A 17576-nucleotide genomic window follows, 5' to 3' on the forward strand; every position below is an offset into this window, starting at 1 on the left:
CTTTAGTTAAGTATGTCTTGTTGATGCACACTACAAAGGCATGCACCAATGTTTCATAATTACAAGACTCTTTTTAGTATTCATGCTTAACCTGGAAAAATATTCCTGACACGTTTTATGTGTCCTGAGCACATTCTTTGCATAAAGTCACAATTTCTTCGATGAAAATGGAAATAATGCGGCCAAGGCAAGCCGATGTCAGTCACAAACCCATTCCAGTTATGTGCATAATGCAACAGTAGACTGCTTGCTCAAGTAGAAAAGTAAGATGTTTCTTTGACCTTCAGTAGGCGTTGGAGGGTTGGTTCCATTAATACCACAAAAGACACAGCATACTGTACATACATCTTTATCATTCTTAAATCCAAAGGAGTAAAATATGGCAGGGAAGGATATTTGCTTCATTCAATGAAGAAAAAATGAATTGCAAGATATTTAAAAGTCCCTTTAAAGGCTATGAAATGATTTGAAAACAATGGTACTTGTGGGGACTAAAATCCTGTTTCCTGAAATCCTGTTTCAATTTATACATATTAAGGTGTTTTAACCCGCAGAGTGCCAGTGTCCCAGGGATATAACAACTATGTTGATAGGACATTCTGTGCCTTAGTAAAAAAATGTCAAAAGAATATGAATGGCCTTTGTCACTCCTATTGCTATTCTTTTTTCATCAAATCAGTTTTGGAACTAAAGTTGTCATATTGCTTTGGGGGGGTGAAGCAGAAGGTAGATGGAGTCAGTGAGTTAGCTGTGGGCTACACTTTGAGTCCCACTTTATAAACCTCTATTTATTTATATTTCAACAAATTTGCGTCATTAAAAAAAAACATTTGTCAGATTGACATATTTATAGCCCTGGAAAGTTTAAGTCACGCTGAATAAATGAGTTATGATGAGAAGAAGGAGCGTGATGTTTGACACCAATGGAAATGGTGTCTTTACACACTCCTCTGTGATGTTCTTGCAGGTTTTGTACACATTTCTAATGGTAAAAGTGTATAGTGATTTGCATACTAAAAAAAAACATACTTTGGAGGAATAGTGACAGACGATCCACCTGGGAGGGAGAAGAGACGGGTATCCTCTCCTAAAAGAAGAACCTGGTATTTGATTGGCTTAGAGGACGGGTTTTTCAGACGCACCTGCGGCACAAAGAAACACAGAAACAGATGGCAATAGCCAAGTGTTTGTACATACAGACACAGGAAACAATACAACAATGAAATCCATCTTCCTCGGCGCAGACAAACTGACATCTATTTATGTCAGTCTTGTAATGTGGCTTAACCTGACAACGTGGATCATTACCCAAATATATATTTGTCTGCGTTTGTAATCCTGTTAGTGTGTGTAGGGGTTTGTCTATAATCCTATTAATATATGTGTGTGTCTATAATCCTGTTAACGTGTCTGTGTGTGTCACTATCTGTCCTGGAGCTTATTATCCAAGCCATTTTCAGTCTTGCAGTGCTCATTTAGTAACATTTATATGTAGGTGTCATCCGAGATATACCTGTTTGCTGAAAGTGCTGTGCAGACCTCCTGATAGAGTGATAGTGCGCAGCGGCAGGTACTGCGGCAGCCGCTCATACAGGTGAACGCACAGGATTAACATCTGCACTGGATTGGGGTCCGACAAGTCTGTGGACTGAACGCAGCACACACACTCAAGACACAGGGACACACGAAGGAAGTGCTGCCGAACCTCTGACATCATGATATATCATCATGTACAAGATGCAACACGACATTAAACAACGTTGAAGTCTCGAATGTCTTAAGACTAGTTGTCTAAAACTGTTTGTATAGTGATGGTGATCAGCATCAGTTGCAGCTAAAGACTAGTTTGAAGTTTGAAAATTAAAAAAAGTGTTTGATTCTTCTCTGCTTGAGGTTCCCGGCTACATTAGCAGCTCCTAGCATAACACACCCAAATCCTCAAACTGAATCGTCAGCGGTCCAGCTGCACTGTGGGTAACGTAGGTTCCAAGGTAACTGAGGCCCTGACCTCCTTTTCCTGAAAATAAGACTGATTTACTGAAATAAGCCCGGTTTGACTGGTGATCTTGGCGTAAGAAACATCTGGTATTTACCTGTACGTCTAGGTTGAGACACAGTGCAGTTAAGGCCTGGGCCACTATAATGTTGTTGTGCATTATCTGATCCAGGCTGCTGGTTGTGGAGTACATCCTGTGGAAGTGGCTGCAGATCTAAACAGCAACACAGCAGGTTAGAGGGAATTATTAATGTTTATCTGTAACTCCACACACACACACACACACACACACACACACACACACACACACACACACACACACACACACACACAAAATGGTGCTAAGAATGATAAGAGGCTCCCCTAATTGTATTCAGGATTAATTGCGTCCTCATCCCATCAATCACAGCGCCACTTAAAGACGTTAAGCACTATCCCTCATTGACTCACCCACTGAGGAGGGTCGGCACAAAATGAACAGACACACGCACACACACACTGACCAGGGGAGGGCAGTGGGCAGCAAGCAGAGCAGCGAGCACCAGTCCATCTGTCAAGTCCAGGTCAAAATCCACTATCCAGCGTGCTGATGGGACACCGCCTGTGAAACATTACCATGTAGAAATGACCTGTTAATCATCATTTTTCACTTAACTTTGAATCTTTAAAAAAAAGTGGTTGTGTGTCCTACCTGTTCCCAACATAGTCTTCCTCATGCTCTGGTAGTGCACGTTGAGCCATAAGAGCAACCGGAGCTCGCAGGATGAATAGATGTTACTGGCCCGTGGCTGTGACCCGACGGGGAGGACTCCATCTACGCCGTCGCGGTTCAGAGTGTTCAAACCGCTCTCTGACACGCGGCACAACACCAGCACCTGAGCAAACGCAGATCCATTTTTAATACGTGCATGAATCAGGATGGGACTGATGTTCTTCAGCACTACTCTACCTTACAGTCAACCTTTGATTTAACAATTATTTGACCGGCATCAATAATAATCTGATATTTCTGACAACCGCTGACTGTAAGGGAGGGACAGACATTAATAGAGAGAAAGCTTAAGCAAAAGTTTTTTAAAGAAAAAAAAGATCACAGAATAATTTAAAACATGAAGTGACAAGAGTACATGTAATCTGACAAGAAGGAGTGTGGATGAAGTCAGACAGAGAGTGGCAGAAAGTTTTTCACCTTGTATATTTGCAGCAGGACGTCAGTCCAGGATCGCTTGCTCAGAGACTCATAGTCAACACTGCTGTAGTCCAGACCAAGTTCCTCCTTATTTGACTGAGAGAAACACACATGTATGAATATGGCACAATAAACTCTAAATATGTTGTGTGTGAGTGAAAGAGAGAGGAGAGTTTTTTTTTTTAATGTTATCAAAAAGGCATTACTAAAGCAATTGTTTTCCTTCTCCGAAAATAGATTTAGAGGACATGCAATGTCATTTACATGGTGTAGGTCTAGGATGGGTATCCGTACCTGCAGGAGGGAGCACCAGTGTTCGTACTCCTGCATGTCAAGCAAGTACTGCGGTCGGATATGACAAAGGCAGGCTCCCTGCACCCTGAACACACAATACAATGAAACAGAGATTGACGGAAGCCCTCAAAAGTTTCCAAAATGTCCCTTTAACCCTTTTCAGACATAGAAAATGTAACATCTGTTGAAGTAACGGAATTGCAGTTACAGAAGTGTTTCTAGGTCTGAGCTTGTGACTGAAACACAAAACATGTAACTTGTTGCGTCACATGTGCGTAACAAAATGCACATCTGAAAGGAGCCTTAATCAGGAGTCAATCAAAACAGTGAGAGCAGCATTGTAGCGTGGTATTTATCCGTGTAAGGCCTACCGGAGAAAAGTCAACATAGCTTCATGCTGCTGCAGAAGCTGATCGGTGCGCTGGTCTATATCAGAGGAAGGCGTCTGACTCCGAGGAATACCAGGAATCTGTTTGCCAGTCAGGTGGTGAAGCATGTCCACTACAGACCTGGACACAACGATACAATAGTTATGTCGCAATCTGGAGTAGAGGTCGACCTGTGGTGGATTTTGAAAGGGAGTTTCCTCCCTGTCCGCCTGTCTTGTACGTATCGTGGACAAAGTTGAGTTATATATGTGAGAATAAACTGAAAACAGGTCAGATATGACACGAAAACCACTTGTCTGCTGTCTGCCAGCCACAAAATCAGTGCCATTTCATAGAGTATTTAACAGTTGTTTAGACTATAAGCAGTTAATCACATGTACAAAGATATGTTTTCATTGTTTTGTACGTAGCCTCTGTGTAAAACGGGGATGTAGGTCTGCTCTTGACTTGCAGCCACTAATCGATCAACCTCTAATCTGGAGCCAGATCAATGCCCACAGATATGAAATGAAATCCCACCAGAGCTTCAACTCCAGTATCATTTACTATTTGTATAAAACAGATCATTTGCACATGAGAGCCCCTGTTTGTTCTTGAGATTTCTGTATAAAAGCAGTATTCAGCAGGCAGAACCCGCTTTCTATGACTTAGTTTCATCACGGTTGTTGACCAGATTTAAACATTACTATGTAATCTTGTCACGTTAGCTACGTCAGCATGAGGAGGACTCATTTGAGACGGCTTCACATACACACCTGGAGTACTTATTTTGAGTGACTTGATAAGTCCGTCCACTGGAATGATTTGTTTGAACGTTGGACACAACTCTGGACGGAGAGAAGAGGCACCATTATAAAAGAAGAATTCCCTAAAGGAAGTCTCCAAATGCGGATCCTGAACTCAACTGTTGGGTATACCTTCTGAGTGTGTGTGGCACAGAGATAGGGTGTGGTCCACTCGGCCACCCAAAGAAGCTAAACCACCTCTCTACGGCCATTAATACATTCTGGTAATATAGTCCTTCCGTGTTCCTGCTGGCCTGACCGCTGGCACTGTCACTGTCTGGAAAGCAGTCTGACGGGGGCAGATACACACACACAGCGCTGTACATAAAAACACACGTATGCAAAAAATAAATGCACTCAGACAATTACAAATAAAATACAATTACAAAAGTACATTTCATTTTCCGACCTAATGCCGTCGAGTTCTTGCTTGTTGAGCTGTTGCGATCAAACAATGAGGAGGAGGATGAAGTCGGACCGGAGGCAGGACTTGGTGTGTGATGGCGCTGCAGGATGGCCTCAACATCTGTGGCCCCTAAATGTCAGTGACATATAAACCAATCAGATCCAAGGAGAGAAATGTTGCATAAACAATCATAGATGCTAACTTAAGTTGGCAGGAATAGGTGTTAGTAGTCAACCTAAGACGCTGCCAGTCTGTAGGTCTTTTTGATTGATACGATGAGGAACTAGGCTAAAACAAAGTTCACTCGACTTGGACGAGCTTGATGATTACACTGTTTGGATTTTGCAGCTACTTTGGTAGCACTTGAAACTATAGGAATGATTTCCTTTACAGCTATTCACACTCACGGACAGTCCACCAGATACTGCCATTGGACCAATACCCATCAGTTTTCCTAAACTTTCATGAGGTCTGGTCCTTCAGTCTACAAAATTACATTGTGTCATGGATGTGTGTTGGGGCCAGTACCAGTCTTGAGAACTATCTGTAGCTCGGAGTGGTGCTGGGCCATGTAGGGCCACACTGTCAACACGCAGTTGTCAGCGATAGCACACAAAGTCACCTTAAACCTGGCGGAAGAGACAAAGACAAAAAAAGTCAAGTTAGTAGATTGAATCAACTTTAAATGTGTGGGTTATTGTCAACGGAAGAAGAGGAATCAGCAAATAAGAAAGGGATTTGAACTGTTTTGAGGATACTTTGTGAGCAACATGAAGGAAGAGAGAAATGTTCAGGATTAAGTTTTACAATAAGCGGTTACTTGTTGTGGAGGTGGTCGGTGAAGGTGATGGCTGTGCAGAGGGACAGAGGGATGGCGGAGCAGAAGGACACGCTGCAGGCTAGAGAGGTCACATTGGCCTCCTGGTTCTGAATGCCTACTGGATGTCTCTGATGGTCGCAGATAGAGAGGGATGAATTACACAGATCTTGATAGTATTTCTGTTTCAGTGCAAGCAGGCGCAAAATTGGGTTTCGCTCAACCTGCTGCAAGATCTTCAAAAACTAACAGGGGAGACATCAGCCTGGTCTGTGAGTGGAATTTATACCGACACGACGGTACCTGTGTGGATATACTGTAAACATCCAAATGAAATTAAGCAAGAGTGTGGGAAAAAAAAGAAAAGTACAGATAAATACAGGTAAAGCAACTCTGTGAGTGAAACCAATTACATTTAGAGCGGTATGTTAATTTGCTCTGTCATTCACGATTGAATACCTTGAAAGGATGAATTCCGTTCACTGGTATAAGTTGTAGAGGTGGGACTTTTTAGGAGGAAACATCTCTGATACCCTAAATAAACTCCGCACTGAGGCAAGTAACAAGAACAACATCCGCTTTTGGTCAGATGGTCCTCAGTAAACTGGTCTGAGTACAGGTCTGTACCTGATCCTGGTTTTGGGTAGGGACGTTGTTACCCTCTGGGAAGATGATGGAAACGGGCCGTATCTTCACCCCATCCTCCAGTTCCACCTCGTCCACTTCAGCTGATACCGTGGTTCCACTGTAAAGTTGGACATACAGTGGATATGTAGAGGAAGGACATCTCCGAGGAGTACAACATTAAACTCTCTGCTCCTATGCATTAAGCAACCTTCTCAATATGGCTTCTGGGTACAGGGTAGTCCTTTAAAAAAAATACTTTTATGTAGATATTGTAGCATGTAAACGTTGCCCTAGATATGTTTATTTGAGGAGCTGCACTGTGTTCCTCAGTTTTGGGTCAGAAAACGCTCCCAGGACTGTCATAGTGCAACCAGATTGCTTCAAATCTGACCAACAACGTAAACCCCGGAGGAATGTGGATTAGCGAGTTAGCTCACAATGTAAGCAAAATCCAACATGAGTGCAGCCCCGGTTTGACTGATGAAAATCCTACTGAAATGAATAATGTAGTCAGTTTATGTGTGTGTGGCGGTGTTTCCTCTGTGTTTGTTTGGTTCCAAAGGCTCAACACAGCTGGTAAATTGCCACAAGCTAAACAAAATGTAAATACAATAAAGATCCATCAATGTTACGGCTCCGCTCACCCAGAAAGATGACGACTACGACTATGATCGCAAAGCAGCTGTCCATGTGCCATGATCCAAATAATCAAAAGGGAGGCATTCATAAAACATAACAGTTACTGGAAGCATTTTTGGTCTGGGTTGTGTGTGTGTGTGTGTGTGTGTATAAACAAACCGAGGGTATCCAATAGCCAGCAGGGTGAGTGTGGCGGTTGCGATGCCTTCCAGGGGTACTGGCGAGAGGAGGATCTGAGGGGGGTGGATGGTGATACAGGGAGGCTGGATGGTGATAGACAGCTCTCTGTAAGGTTCATGCACCTCCTCTCCTCCCATCCCCTGTCCTCCCTCGTCTTCCAGGTAGAGAGGGAGGGACAGTTTGGTCACTCTGCCAGAGCCTAGGAGAATAAAATGTATTGCTATTATTAATTTAAGGCCCCAGGAAATATCATTTTAATTTAAATGATCTTAGTTTTGCTTCACGTGAAGTATTATTTTGAGGGATGTTACACTCTATAGTGTCTGTCTCACCCGTTGTGACAGCCTCAGCGCTGATGCTGACCGTCAAGTAGATGGACTGGCCCGGCCCCAGACTGCCTGATGATGGAGACACCACGCATAGCTCCCCCTCGCTTCTGTACTCAGCTACTGCATTTCCTCTGCAGCCAAACCACCAGTTCACATGTTTCCTGACGCCCTTGCGCCAAAACACGCTCTCCTCACACACCGCTTTCAGCTCCACTGTCTGCGGAGGGAGAGAGGAGTGAGAGGCAGAATGGGACTAAAAGAACAAACGGTGGTGTTTAGAAATTCAGTGGGAAGGTACAAGCTGCAAAGACAGGTAGAAGTGAAAATGCAGTCCAGTAAGAAGTTGAGTGAAAGCTTTTAAGAACCTTGGTGTGAGCATCAGACTGTGGTGCCTGGGGTTCCACATTGAACTCTAGGCTAGAGGGGGACATTTCCAGCGGGGCACACAGCACTAAAGGGACAGAAAAACATTCCATTTAGCTCCGTGAACCCATAGTGCTCCGTGTGACATTTAATCTGTACACAAACAATGGAGACACATATCATCCCTGATATAAGTTTCATTCCAGCAAGAGACAGTCTTTCAAATATCGATATCCCTCACTAACGCATGACCTCACAAACTGTAACTCCACATTTATGAGCGCACCTGTGGCCTGTACGCGCTGAGGCCATTGCGTCGCCATGGCGACAGACCAGGGAAGAGGTTTGACGACACACTTCCTGCTGCGGGCTGGCAGCGAGCAGGAGGCGGAGCAGGAGGTGGAGAGAGGAGATGGAGAAGCAGTGGCCCATCGCGCTCCGTTGACCATCAGTGGCAGGTGGAAATCATAGCCGACTGCCTGCACGAAGACACTTCCTTTACTGCTCATCTCTACTTTATTAATATATTAATCACTTTTACACATTTTAAAGCTTTAAGCTGAGAGGGAGCAAGATCTGTTATTGACCGTTTGCTTTTTGACTAGGCTGAAATCGTGTCTACTGTGAAATGCTTGGTCTGGATCTCACCTGGGTGGGGGAGAAGACAAGGGAACAGTCCACAGTCTGGTTGCCTCTGACTTCCACGACACTCACGCCCGGCTCCTTCTCTGCTCGTAAAAAAGCATATTCCAATCTTCCATTCTAGTCACAGCCCACAAAGACAGTCATACGATAACACTACATCCTTATTCGTTTCTTCTCGGGACTATTACCCACCTATCGCCACACAGTACAACTGTGAGGGCTGAGGGAGCTGCAAAGAGAACTCGGAGTATTCTGCCAGGTCGAAGGTAATCTGGGCTGCGGCTGACGAGTGGTTTGTCAGAGTGAACGGTATCGCTCGCTGAGAGCCAGCATGGACCCCGAGAAACTGGAAACGGGCCTTGACAGAGGGAGGGAGAAGTAGATGAGAGAGAAGTAGTCATCTGGAAGCTGGATATCTCAAAACCAGGACACGTTGCATGTATTTTAAGTCCTGGGACGAATGAAATCAATCAATCCCATTCCAGTTGTCTTGACAAGACATTTCTTTTATCCAAATATTGTATCATTTCAGCAGAGTAGACAAAAAAAAAGTGTCTGTATTCCTTTCATCTATTTAGTTTGTGCAACTTAAGAATCATGCCCTGTCTGTTGTAGCACCTCAATAGCTACAGCAAATAAAAATCTCAGAGTCATTTTGGAGCCATACAAAAGCATTATATCTTTCACTTCATTTCTTTCAAAAGGTGCAACGCCTGCTGTTTCTGAAGGCACACACATATCCTCACATCATCACCTTTTCCCTGTTCTTTGACTTTCCACGTCCATGAGACGAGCTATTATCGCCTATGTGGAGATTAGTAATTATAAAAACCATGGAAATGTTCCAGGAGTCCATCTCAGACTAGAGCGCCCCAGGATCCATCACTGCAAATTCAAAACTGTAATATGTGCTTGAATGTGCTCGTGGGATATGACAAGTAATAGAGCTTTTCATAGAGGCATTACACTCCAACATTAATGACGTCTTATAATGATATTGATAAATCTAACAAGACTACAGGAGGTGTCAATGGGAAGGTATATTTGCATAATAATATTTTTTATGTATCAGAAATAAAGCCATTCATTTTTGTCAATGGCACCCTTCAGGATTACATTACCTTTCGAATAATATAAATGATTTTCTTTTTATTATATTTTTCTCTCATGGTGCATTTATGTCAGTCAATTGATAAATAAATGTATGCTTTAATGTGAACAGTGTGAAATACAAAAACAAGACTTATTTCATCAGCTGAAAATCCATAACCAAGATACAATAATATGTTTTCTTTAAAGCAAAATGGGGCAACTGACAGAGAGTGAAAGGGCCCAAAGAATCACTTATTAAACACTGAATCAGTCACAAAACAACCTGTCAAGATCACGACAAAGGATTTCACACAAAAATACAACCTACAAGAACACGGCTTCAAAAAGGAGCAAAGAAATGAACATCTCTGTGGCAGCCCCGACCACAACAACAACAGTTTATGTTGTCACCTTCATGAAGCTGGTATCCACAGCTATGTGCGTGTCTGCAGGGCCGGTGCACAAAGACACACAGTGTGGTGCAAAGTGCACACATCCAGGACTCCAACAAGTGTCTCTATCGACATACACTGAACTCTCCAGACATTGTTGGTACCACATGTAAGAAATAAAGTCTACTTTCTTACTAAACAAAGTGTGTGCCAATGACAGAGAGCATCTGTGTGTTTAGCCTCTCAATCTGGTGCAGTAACCCAGCTGTGGGAAATAAAAACAAGTTGGCTAGGTTTGTTAGAGCAGCTGGGAAAACGTTAGGTCACGAACAAAAATCGTTAAGATGCTCCGGATTATAATGCTGCATCAGTATTTCTACTGACTCTGAATTTGAGTTTAATGCCTTCTGGACGACACTGCAGGACACATCTGGTAAATAAAAAGAACTGCCTTCATGCTCCACACCTACAAACCTTCAATATTCACAATGACGTAAACCTTATCCTTTGTCGGAAAGTAATAATTTTCATTAATTTGATCATCATCATCATCTATAAAGGCATCCTTTGTGTGTGCAATCAGTATGATGAACAAACTACTTGATATGTTGATTGTAATTGTGACATAGAGAATAATACAGATTGATTCATTTGACATTAATAAAGGTAAATGCAATCAGTGCGTCCTGACGTACAATTGAATAGTCAAAGATAAAAACATAATAAAGATGATAAAAAGCTTATTCCTATTATGGTGCTTGTTAGAAAGGGAAAAGGCTGAGATGACAGATCTTCAAGTCAGGCAAGGCAGGTTTAAAAATAATAATGATAAATTAATAATTATAATTCAAACAAAAAAACTGAAAAGATATGTGATTGACTTTAAATCCCTTTTCCACCTGCTGTTTCTTCAGAGATACTGGAACACTGCAGCAGTGTGCAAACTATATTTTTTCCAACGGAACTCCTGAATCTACGTCTTATTGCTTAATTATACCCTTGTTGCATGATTGTAATAATCTCAGATAATACCCTGCTATTCCTTGAACATTTACCAAAGTGTACTGGCACATATTGTCAGTCATTTTGTTTACGTTTTAGATTTTGAGCTGCTTTGCTCAAAACACACAGAAAAACTTACCACACTGATGTCTACATCTGGAGGCTCCACTGATCCGCCCACTCTGAGCTCCAAGGACTTCATGTTCCTCAGAGCTATCTGTAACACACACACACACACACACACACACACACACACACACACACACACACACACACACACACACACACACACACACACACACACACACACACACACACACACACACACACACATCCACTCTTTATCGCTGACACACACACTCTGACAAATCGGCAAAATAAGAAAACGACGAGCCCTCTCTCTCCTCTCCTCGTCTTTCCACCTCTCGCCCACCTTCACTCTGGTGTCAAACTTGATGACAGAGTCGGGGGTGTAGTGGATCTGGAGTGCGGCCTGCCCCCCTGTCGGCACCACGCCCTCAGGTGGACTCACCACCAAGCCTGGCAGAGGAGAAACATCTAGCACCTGCATCATCGAGAGACAGAGAGAGAGACAGTCTGGCTACTTTTTTCTTCTTTGGCAAGTATCTGTGCAAAAACACAAGTAGCGTTCCTGTGTAGACACCTGATAGTAGGCGTGGTTCTTTCCGGTGTTGTGTAAGACTGCAGTTCTGATAGAGGCCATGTTGAGAGGCACCGATCCAAACATGACTTTTTTCTCTGCCAGCTGGACGCTGGTGGACCCGACCTGAGAGGACAGAGAGGAAAACGGAAAATCCATTGCTCCATTGTGTTGTTATTGACATGTGTAGTCCACCCACACTCTCTCACCCCCTGCCTCGTCTAATTCTACTCAAGTCAGTGATTTCTCTCGTTTTACTGGAGGGCTTTTGACAGCACATGTATTCGTGGCATTTGTACGACTCTCTGAAGAGAGGAGTGATGATAACAGTACAGGGACCGTTATCACATGACAATCACAAGCCTTTCTTCAGACACTTTGCTTGATTGTGTTCTGGTCCACTGAGGCTGCTGTCAGAGGAGAAATCAATATCTGCCTCTCAGATGGATTTGTGTTCGTATGATTGTTGAACATTGGTAAAAAGAAGAGAAAAAAAAAGATAAATTGTGCTGTTGAAATCTTTTTGCTAACTACCCTAATCACAGCTGTCTTGAGCCATCTCAAGGTGACATCCCAGATAGTTGTTTAAGAACTGGGTTATTAACAACGTTGCAGGACGGAATTGAAAAGTTTCTATGAGTGTTTTGACACCACAACACTGCTGTGAGAACTTCACACGTTTTAGGCTACATTTCAAAGTTAAAGGCATCAACCTGGTGAACATTGAGAGCAAGATTAAGAAGATTTGTAATAGAGTAATAGTAGTTGCTGAAGACATAGCTGGCATGCAGTTGTGTTATGACCCAAATCCCACATACCACCACTCATACTCAACTGGTCAAGGCAAAAAGTTGTTAATACAAAGTCATCGTTCCTATTTTAGGGGCAGACCTTTGCAACACAGTGCAGGCGTTGTGTGTTGCCCTCGTGGACACAGAGGTCGAACTCTCCCTCAGAAAGGGAGGTGAAGGAGGGATGCCACACTACCTCGCAGTCCAATTCCCTGTACGGCTCCACTGAACCTGGCGAGGGAGGGGGTACATTTGTTGTATTAGCCCTAATTCAAACATTCATTCACAATAAAGCTTCTTAAAGAGAAACACAACAGGGAGGGAGATGATGCATGGTGACATTCCTGATATTAAGTCAAGCTGCACTCTTAGCACCTGTAGCTGGTCGAATGGTGAAGAAGAGGCCGCTCTCTCTGGCTACCGGCCTCCATGTGAATTCTGCGGCGCGGTTACGCTTGTTCCGAAGGGTAACCGAGCTCCTGTATCCTGATTGGGCGAGCCATGTGTGGGTGGGGCGGAGCACCAGCAGGTCGGTGGACAGCTCCAGGGCCAAGGGGATGACCTGGGCCTGGACCAGAATCTGACCAGGGTGTTGCTGGTTCACAGTGAAGGATACAAGTCTGGGGGGAAAGAAGTGTGTTTATATTTCACTAGAACTGCAATAGTTGATTTACATGGAATAAAAGTGTGCGTGCTGCTGCTTCCTCCACCAACCTGTAGAAGTGACCCATTTTGCTGCTCTGAAATGTCAGCGGCAGGGTGTTGAGGGAGCGAGGTGGCAGGACGTGGGAGAGGGGGGAGGAGCCCTGTAGCTCCGGGCAGTCCACCTCTAGCTGCACCCAGACAAACACTGACAGATGATTGATCAGCTCCAGCTTCTGAACACACACCGACTGCACACACACATCGCCGAAGTCCACCAACAACGGACCTGATGAGGAAGTAGTGACATTTTATTTACCATTTTCAACACACAAAAACACACTACTAACTAATGTACAGATTGTATACACACTGTTATTAGAATAGAAACCGTGACTGTGGCACTTCTGAATAGAGTCTCTAACCTATGACGACTTGGTAGAGCTCCTGAGCTGTCAGAGCCCTGCTGCAGTCTGCCACCTCCTGGCTGGTAGAGGGAAATGCACTCATTACCTGTAGAGAATGCAAGACATTGAGACGGCTAAAGAAGAAAACTTTCCCCTGAATTTTGCTTTGAAATTCCACTCAGTGTATAGTTAACTTATCTTGAGCACATCTGATCTGACCTGACTGTTAAGCTGCCGGTTGATGGATGTCCTGTCTTCGGGGCAGCTACGTCTGACTGCTGGAGAAGCAGAGCTGTAGTTCGGCTTGGTCTCTGAGATCTTACTGCTCTCCGGGTCACTGATGCGGAGTATAGGTGGAACAAGCCCATGAGAAGGAACAATCCCGATATCCACGTCGTCGTCCTCCACTTTTTCCTGTTGTCTAACAACCAAAAACAAAGATCCAACGGCACGATTTACTGTCCAACGTTCTGATAGAAAAGCTTGAGATGGGCCTTTAGGTCAGCAATCAGAAAATTCACAAGACCGCCTACCTCTCACTGATCTTCTGCAGGCGAGTTCTTCTGAGCTGTTCGATGAAATCTGCATAAATCTGTCGATTCCTCTGTCTCTGCCCCTCCTCTTCCTCAGTGAAAGCATAGCTGGTGTCCACATAGCGATAGCGGTGTACACCGGTGAAGACGGTCCTGAACAAGATAAAGGGAGGAATCCTTCAGTAACTGTGGAATTTTTAAACTGGGATCATTTTAACAACAATAACAATTACAATTTCCTGTTGCACTTAGCCCAAACCCATTTTGGTTGATGATATAGAGCGAGTGTGCTTCTTTAACCTCTACCTGTACTGTGTGTGTGCGGAGGCAGGCCTGATGCTCGTGGCGCAGTCATTAGGAAAAGCCAGGAACTCCTCCTCCCCCTCCGTCCTCTGACTCCTCTGCCAGCGATGTTCGTGGAGTCGCGTTTGGTCAGCGCAGAAAACGAGAGGCAGGGGTCCGGTCAGACAGGTCACTGCTGGAGAGGACAGATATGTGTGTCAAGATCATCTAAAGTCTGATGATGCATTTCATAGACACCAAATCTACATTATTTTTTTGAGTAACGTCTGCTTTTAGGACATTTCTGAGCAAAGTATTGAGAGACAGACACGTTGTTGGTTTTGTTTTTTTCGTGGGATTTATCCTTCAATATTCACCAGGATTCCGTTTAGGCATGGGGTGTGTGGTCTCACTGCAGCATACAGCAGACAGATTAAGAGTGATGGTGTGGAAGCACTGAAGCTCAACTCCAGTAACATCTTCAGCGGTGTTGCTGCTCCTCTGAACAGCATCACCTAAGACATCTAGCTTCTGACACACCTGGAAGCTCCCTTGCTGCCGTGCAGTGAAAGACAAAACTACATCCTGAGGAATGCAACAGAGAGAAAAAAGTTCCCACATTTGCTCCTCTGCTTAGATTTATGAATAAAAATCAATCAATCAATCAATCAATCAATCAATCAATCAATCAATTCCCATCCTTACCTGGCATTGCCCAGGGCCAATTGTGCCAGTGGAGGGGTTGGTGGTGAAATGTGCTTCTTTGCGGAAGCGGAATTTGACAGGAAGTAGAGGGCAGAGGTTCTGCAGCAGGCACAGCAGGTCCACGCGTTGACCTGTCACACAGGTGGGGAAATCGAAAGTTCGAGAGGGACGAGGCACCAGAGACACAGGCAGTCCAGAGCCTGTCACTGCCAGCTCCACACTGCTGTTACCTAAAGAGGAAAGAAAAACACTGGTTTGATCAAAACACCCCTCACATATTGTACCTATTTATAATTAATGTCAGCTATACTGAATCATCAGGTAACTAAGCAATGAATTAAGTTACATGACCTGAATGTCTGGCTCGAAACAGTACTCTGAGCACTTGTGATGGATTGTATTGGATTATAATATGCAATGCGACATGTTTGTCTGGAGTACCCTTATGGTGAGTGAATCCACATCTGCTTCCCACCGACTCAAACAGCAGGTAGAGACAGTAGTGTTGCCGTGTGGTGGAGTGATCGCGCTTCCTCTTGTCACTTTAAAGGACATTTTATGTATAACTTTTTTATAAAACATTAGTACATTGACATTTCTTTGTAGCAGTATAAAATGTTACGGTTATTGGGTATGTCATACTCCTTAGCATATATTTTTGGGTTTTCCGGCACAATTTACCTCTTGCTCATGGGGCTGAAGCACACTACCACACTGGTTTTGTCATACGGTCCCATTCGACCCTGTCTGGGGACGCACACCAAGACCTGAGAGACGTCGTGGTTGACTGTGCTGCAGCTCTCCAGCAGGGCCCCGTCTGTGCCCTTCAGAAGATCTATTCCCTACACAGTGATCACAGTCAAAGCCTTGTTATATACTCGGTTCAGTACAACTGGCCTCCAAACCAGCTACAGCTACTTCCTCTGAGGGCATCACTCACTGCCTCGGTCCCAGCTGCAGTATCCTGGAGCAGGCAAACCCAGTCACATGCCCGGGGTGAATTGTTTCTCAGAACCACGTTTTCCATGCTGGACGTCCCGAAGTATACAGGTCCAAACAACAGATGGGACAGTGGAGCCCCCTGTAAAATAGCACAGAGTTTTGTTATAGCATTTATCCACCAACAAATAGCCTAAACTGTACATACACTGCACTGCTACGTTCACATCTATAAAGTTAACTCACTCGCTGTTATCTCCCATGTTACGCTGCACACAACCCGACAGTATGGTATACGGGTGGTAGAAGCAGACCGGCAGTTGAATAAAATCATGTGGCTATTAACTGCTTTTGTAGTTTGAAGAAGACGAAACCCAAAACACTTAGGTGCCATAATTCCCAGCTCAGCTGTCAGTCAGACCATAGAGACTAATCTCTGGTACCGTCCAAGCCTAAGTACTATATGAATTCCACTTGGACCACTGAATTACCTGCTTGTCAAAAACCTCAAGGCGCTGGTCCACCACCTCAGCCTTTATACTGAGCACAGCAGAGCGATTCTGGAGTTTCAGCCTGGGACAAAAAAAATTAATACTTCTGTAAAAAAATCTAAAAGCCTAAAATATGTGGCTGAGCATTAAGTGTCCAATCCCTTCAATACATGCTATCTGTGTTGTAAAGTCTTTCTTACAGAGCCTTCTCATCAATCTGCCTGGGTCTGTCCGTGCACATTTCCACATTCAGCCGCTGGGTGGCACCAGCTGCTACAACACCACTGCAGGGTGAGATTCTAAGTGAGGGGTCTCCATTGTACTGCACCTGGAACATGCCTTAAATGCACACATGCACAAATACATGAGTCCTAACACAGAGGGAGTTTAGTGAATAATCCCTACTACGGAATAAGATCTGCAGTATCTTAATACATGAAACAGAGGACCTTCACTTGAGACCGTTCATGGGTTAACAGAGCACACATACTTCCTTATTCATGCATTTGCTGTCAGATATGATGTCTTCATAAGGGAACAGAAGTTACTTTAATATCCATGAATACATATTCTGATTAAGTCAAAGGAGGTAACTGCATTGTCAGGCTTTAGAAAGGTTTTCTGGTGATAGGTGTCATTTACAGGAGCAGATAATACAATCATTTAATGAGTTATAGAGTCTTTGTATGATAAAATGAATATGTCGTCATCACCGCGTGAGCAACTTAAGATTCAGTATCTCCAGGCCAAGAGAGACAGGCTCAATTTACCTGGTGCTGATCCCTGATTGGTTATACGGTGATGTTTGCTGATCACCTGACTGTTTGCTGCGATGCACCCAAAGTCTAGTACTGAGTCTGTTAGGAAGGAACAAGCCCTGGGGAATCTAGAGGAACATATAAAGAAAGTCAGAGTGTGGAAACGTCAAAACATACGGCAGTTTGTCCGGTACTTAATATAGTTAGTATATATATCATATG

At 43.9% G+C, this 17576-nt stretch overlaps 1 protein-coding gene across 1 annotated transcript in view; it reads right to left on the reverse strand.

Annotated features, from left to right (window-relative positions):
* Positions 1–17576, reverse strand: part of LOC306715310 (cilia- and flagella-associated protein 47-like) — a gene marked incomplete at both ends in the record, with an annotated part of 56800 nt that overhangs the window by 38270 nt on the left and 954 nt on the right. The window contains 38 exons of the mRNA XM_079185627.1: positions 1030–1142; positions 1514–1648; positions 2094–2202; positions 2492–2597; positions 2688–2871; positions 3186–3281; positions 3480–3564; positions 3851–3988; positions 4624–4695; positions 4786–4942; positions 5048–5188; positions 5588–5688; positions 5880–6007; positions 6504–6621; positions 7302–7521; positions 7655–7868; positions 8017–8102; positions 8301–8493; positions 8663–8742; positions 8852–9005; positions 11273–11362; positions 11579–11710; positions 11810–11932; positions 12698–12828; positions 12973–13217; positions 13312–13528; positions 13665–13752; positions 13854–14067; positions 14180–14332; positions 14486–14657; positions 14839–15046; positions 15167–15396; positions 15608–15708; positions 15848–16008; positions 16107–16247; positions 16597–16678; positions 16797–16935; positions 17367–17482. Coding sequence (XP_079041753.1) covers positions 1030–1142; positions 1514–1648; positions 2094–2202; positions 2492–2597; positions 2688–2871; positions 3186–3281; positions 3480–3564; positions 3851–3988; positions 4624–4695; positions 4786–4942; positions 5048–5188; positions 5588–5688; positions 5880–6007; positions 6504–6621; positions 7302–7521; positions 7655–7868; positions 8017–8102; positions 8301–8493; positions 8663–8742; positions 8852–9005; positions 11273–11362; positions 11579–11710; positions 11810–11932; positions 12698–12828; positions 12973–13217; positions 13312–13528; positions 13665–13752; positions 13854–14067; positions 14180–14332; positions 14486–14657; positions 14839–15046; positions 15167–15396; positions 15608–15708; positions 15848–16008; positions 16107–16247; positions 16597–16678; positions 16797–16935; positions 17367–17482 — 5373 coding nt within the window. The remainder of the gene's footprint in view (positions 1–1029; positions 1143–1513; positions 1649–2093; positions 2203–2491; positions 2598–2687; positions 2872–3185; positions 3282–3479; positions 3565–3850; positions 3989–4623; positions 4696–4785; positions 4943–5047; positions 5189–5587; positions 5689–5879; positions 6008–6503; positions 6622–7301; positions 7522–7654; positions 7869–8016; positions 8103–8300; positions 8494–8662; positions 8743–8851; positions 9006–11272; positions 11363–11578; positions 11711–11809; positions 11933–12697; positions 12829–12972; positions 13218–13311; positions 13529–13664; positions 13753–13853; positions 14068–14179; positions 14333–14485; positions 14658–14838; positions 15047–15166; positions 15397–15607; positions 15709–15847; positions 16009–16106; positions 16248–16596; positions 16679–16796; positions 16936–17366; positions 17483–17576) is intronic.

Source organism: Pholis gunnellus (assembly GCF_910591455.1).
Source record: "Pholis gunnellus genome assembly, chromosome: 24".
Classification (NCBI taxonomy): Eukaryota; Metazoa; Chordata; class Actinopteri; order Perciformes; family Pholidae; genus Pholis; species Pholis gunnellus.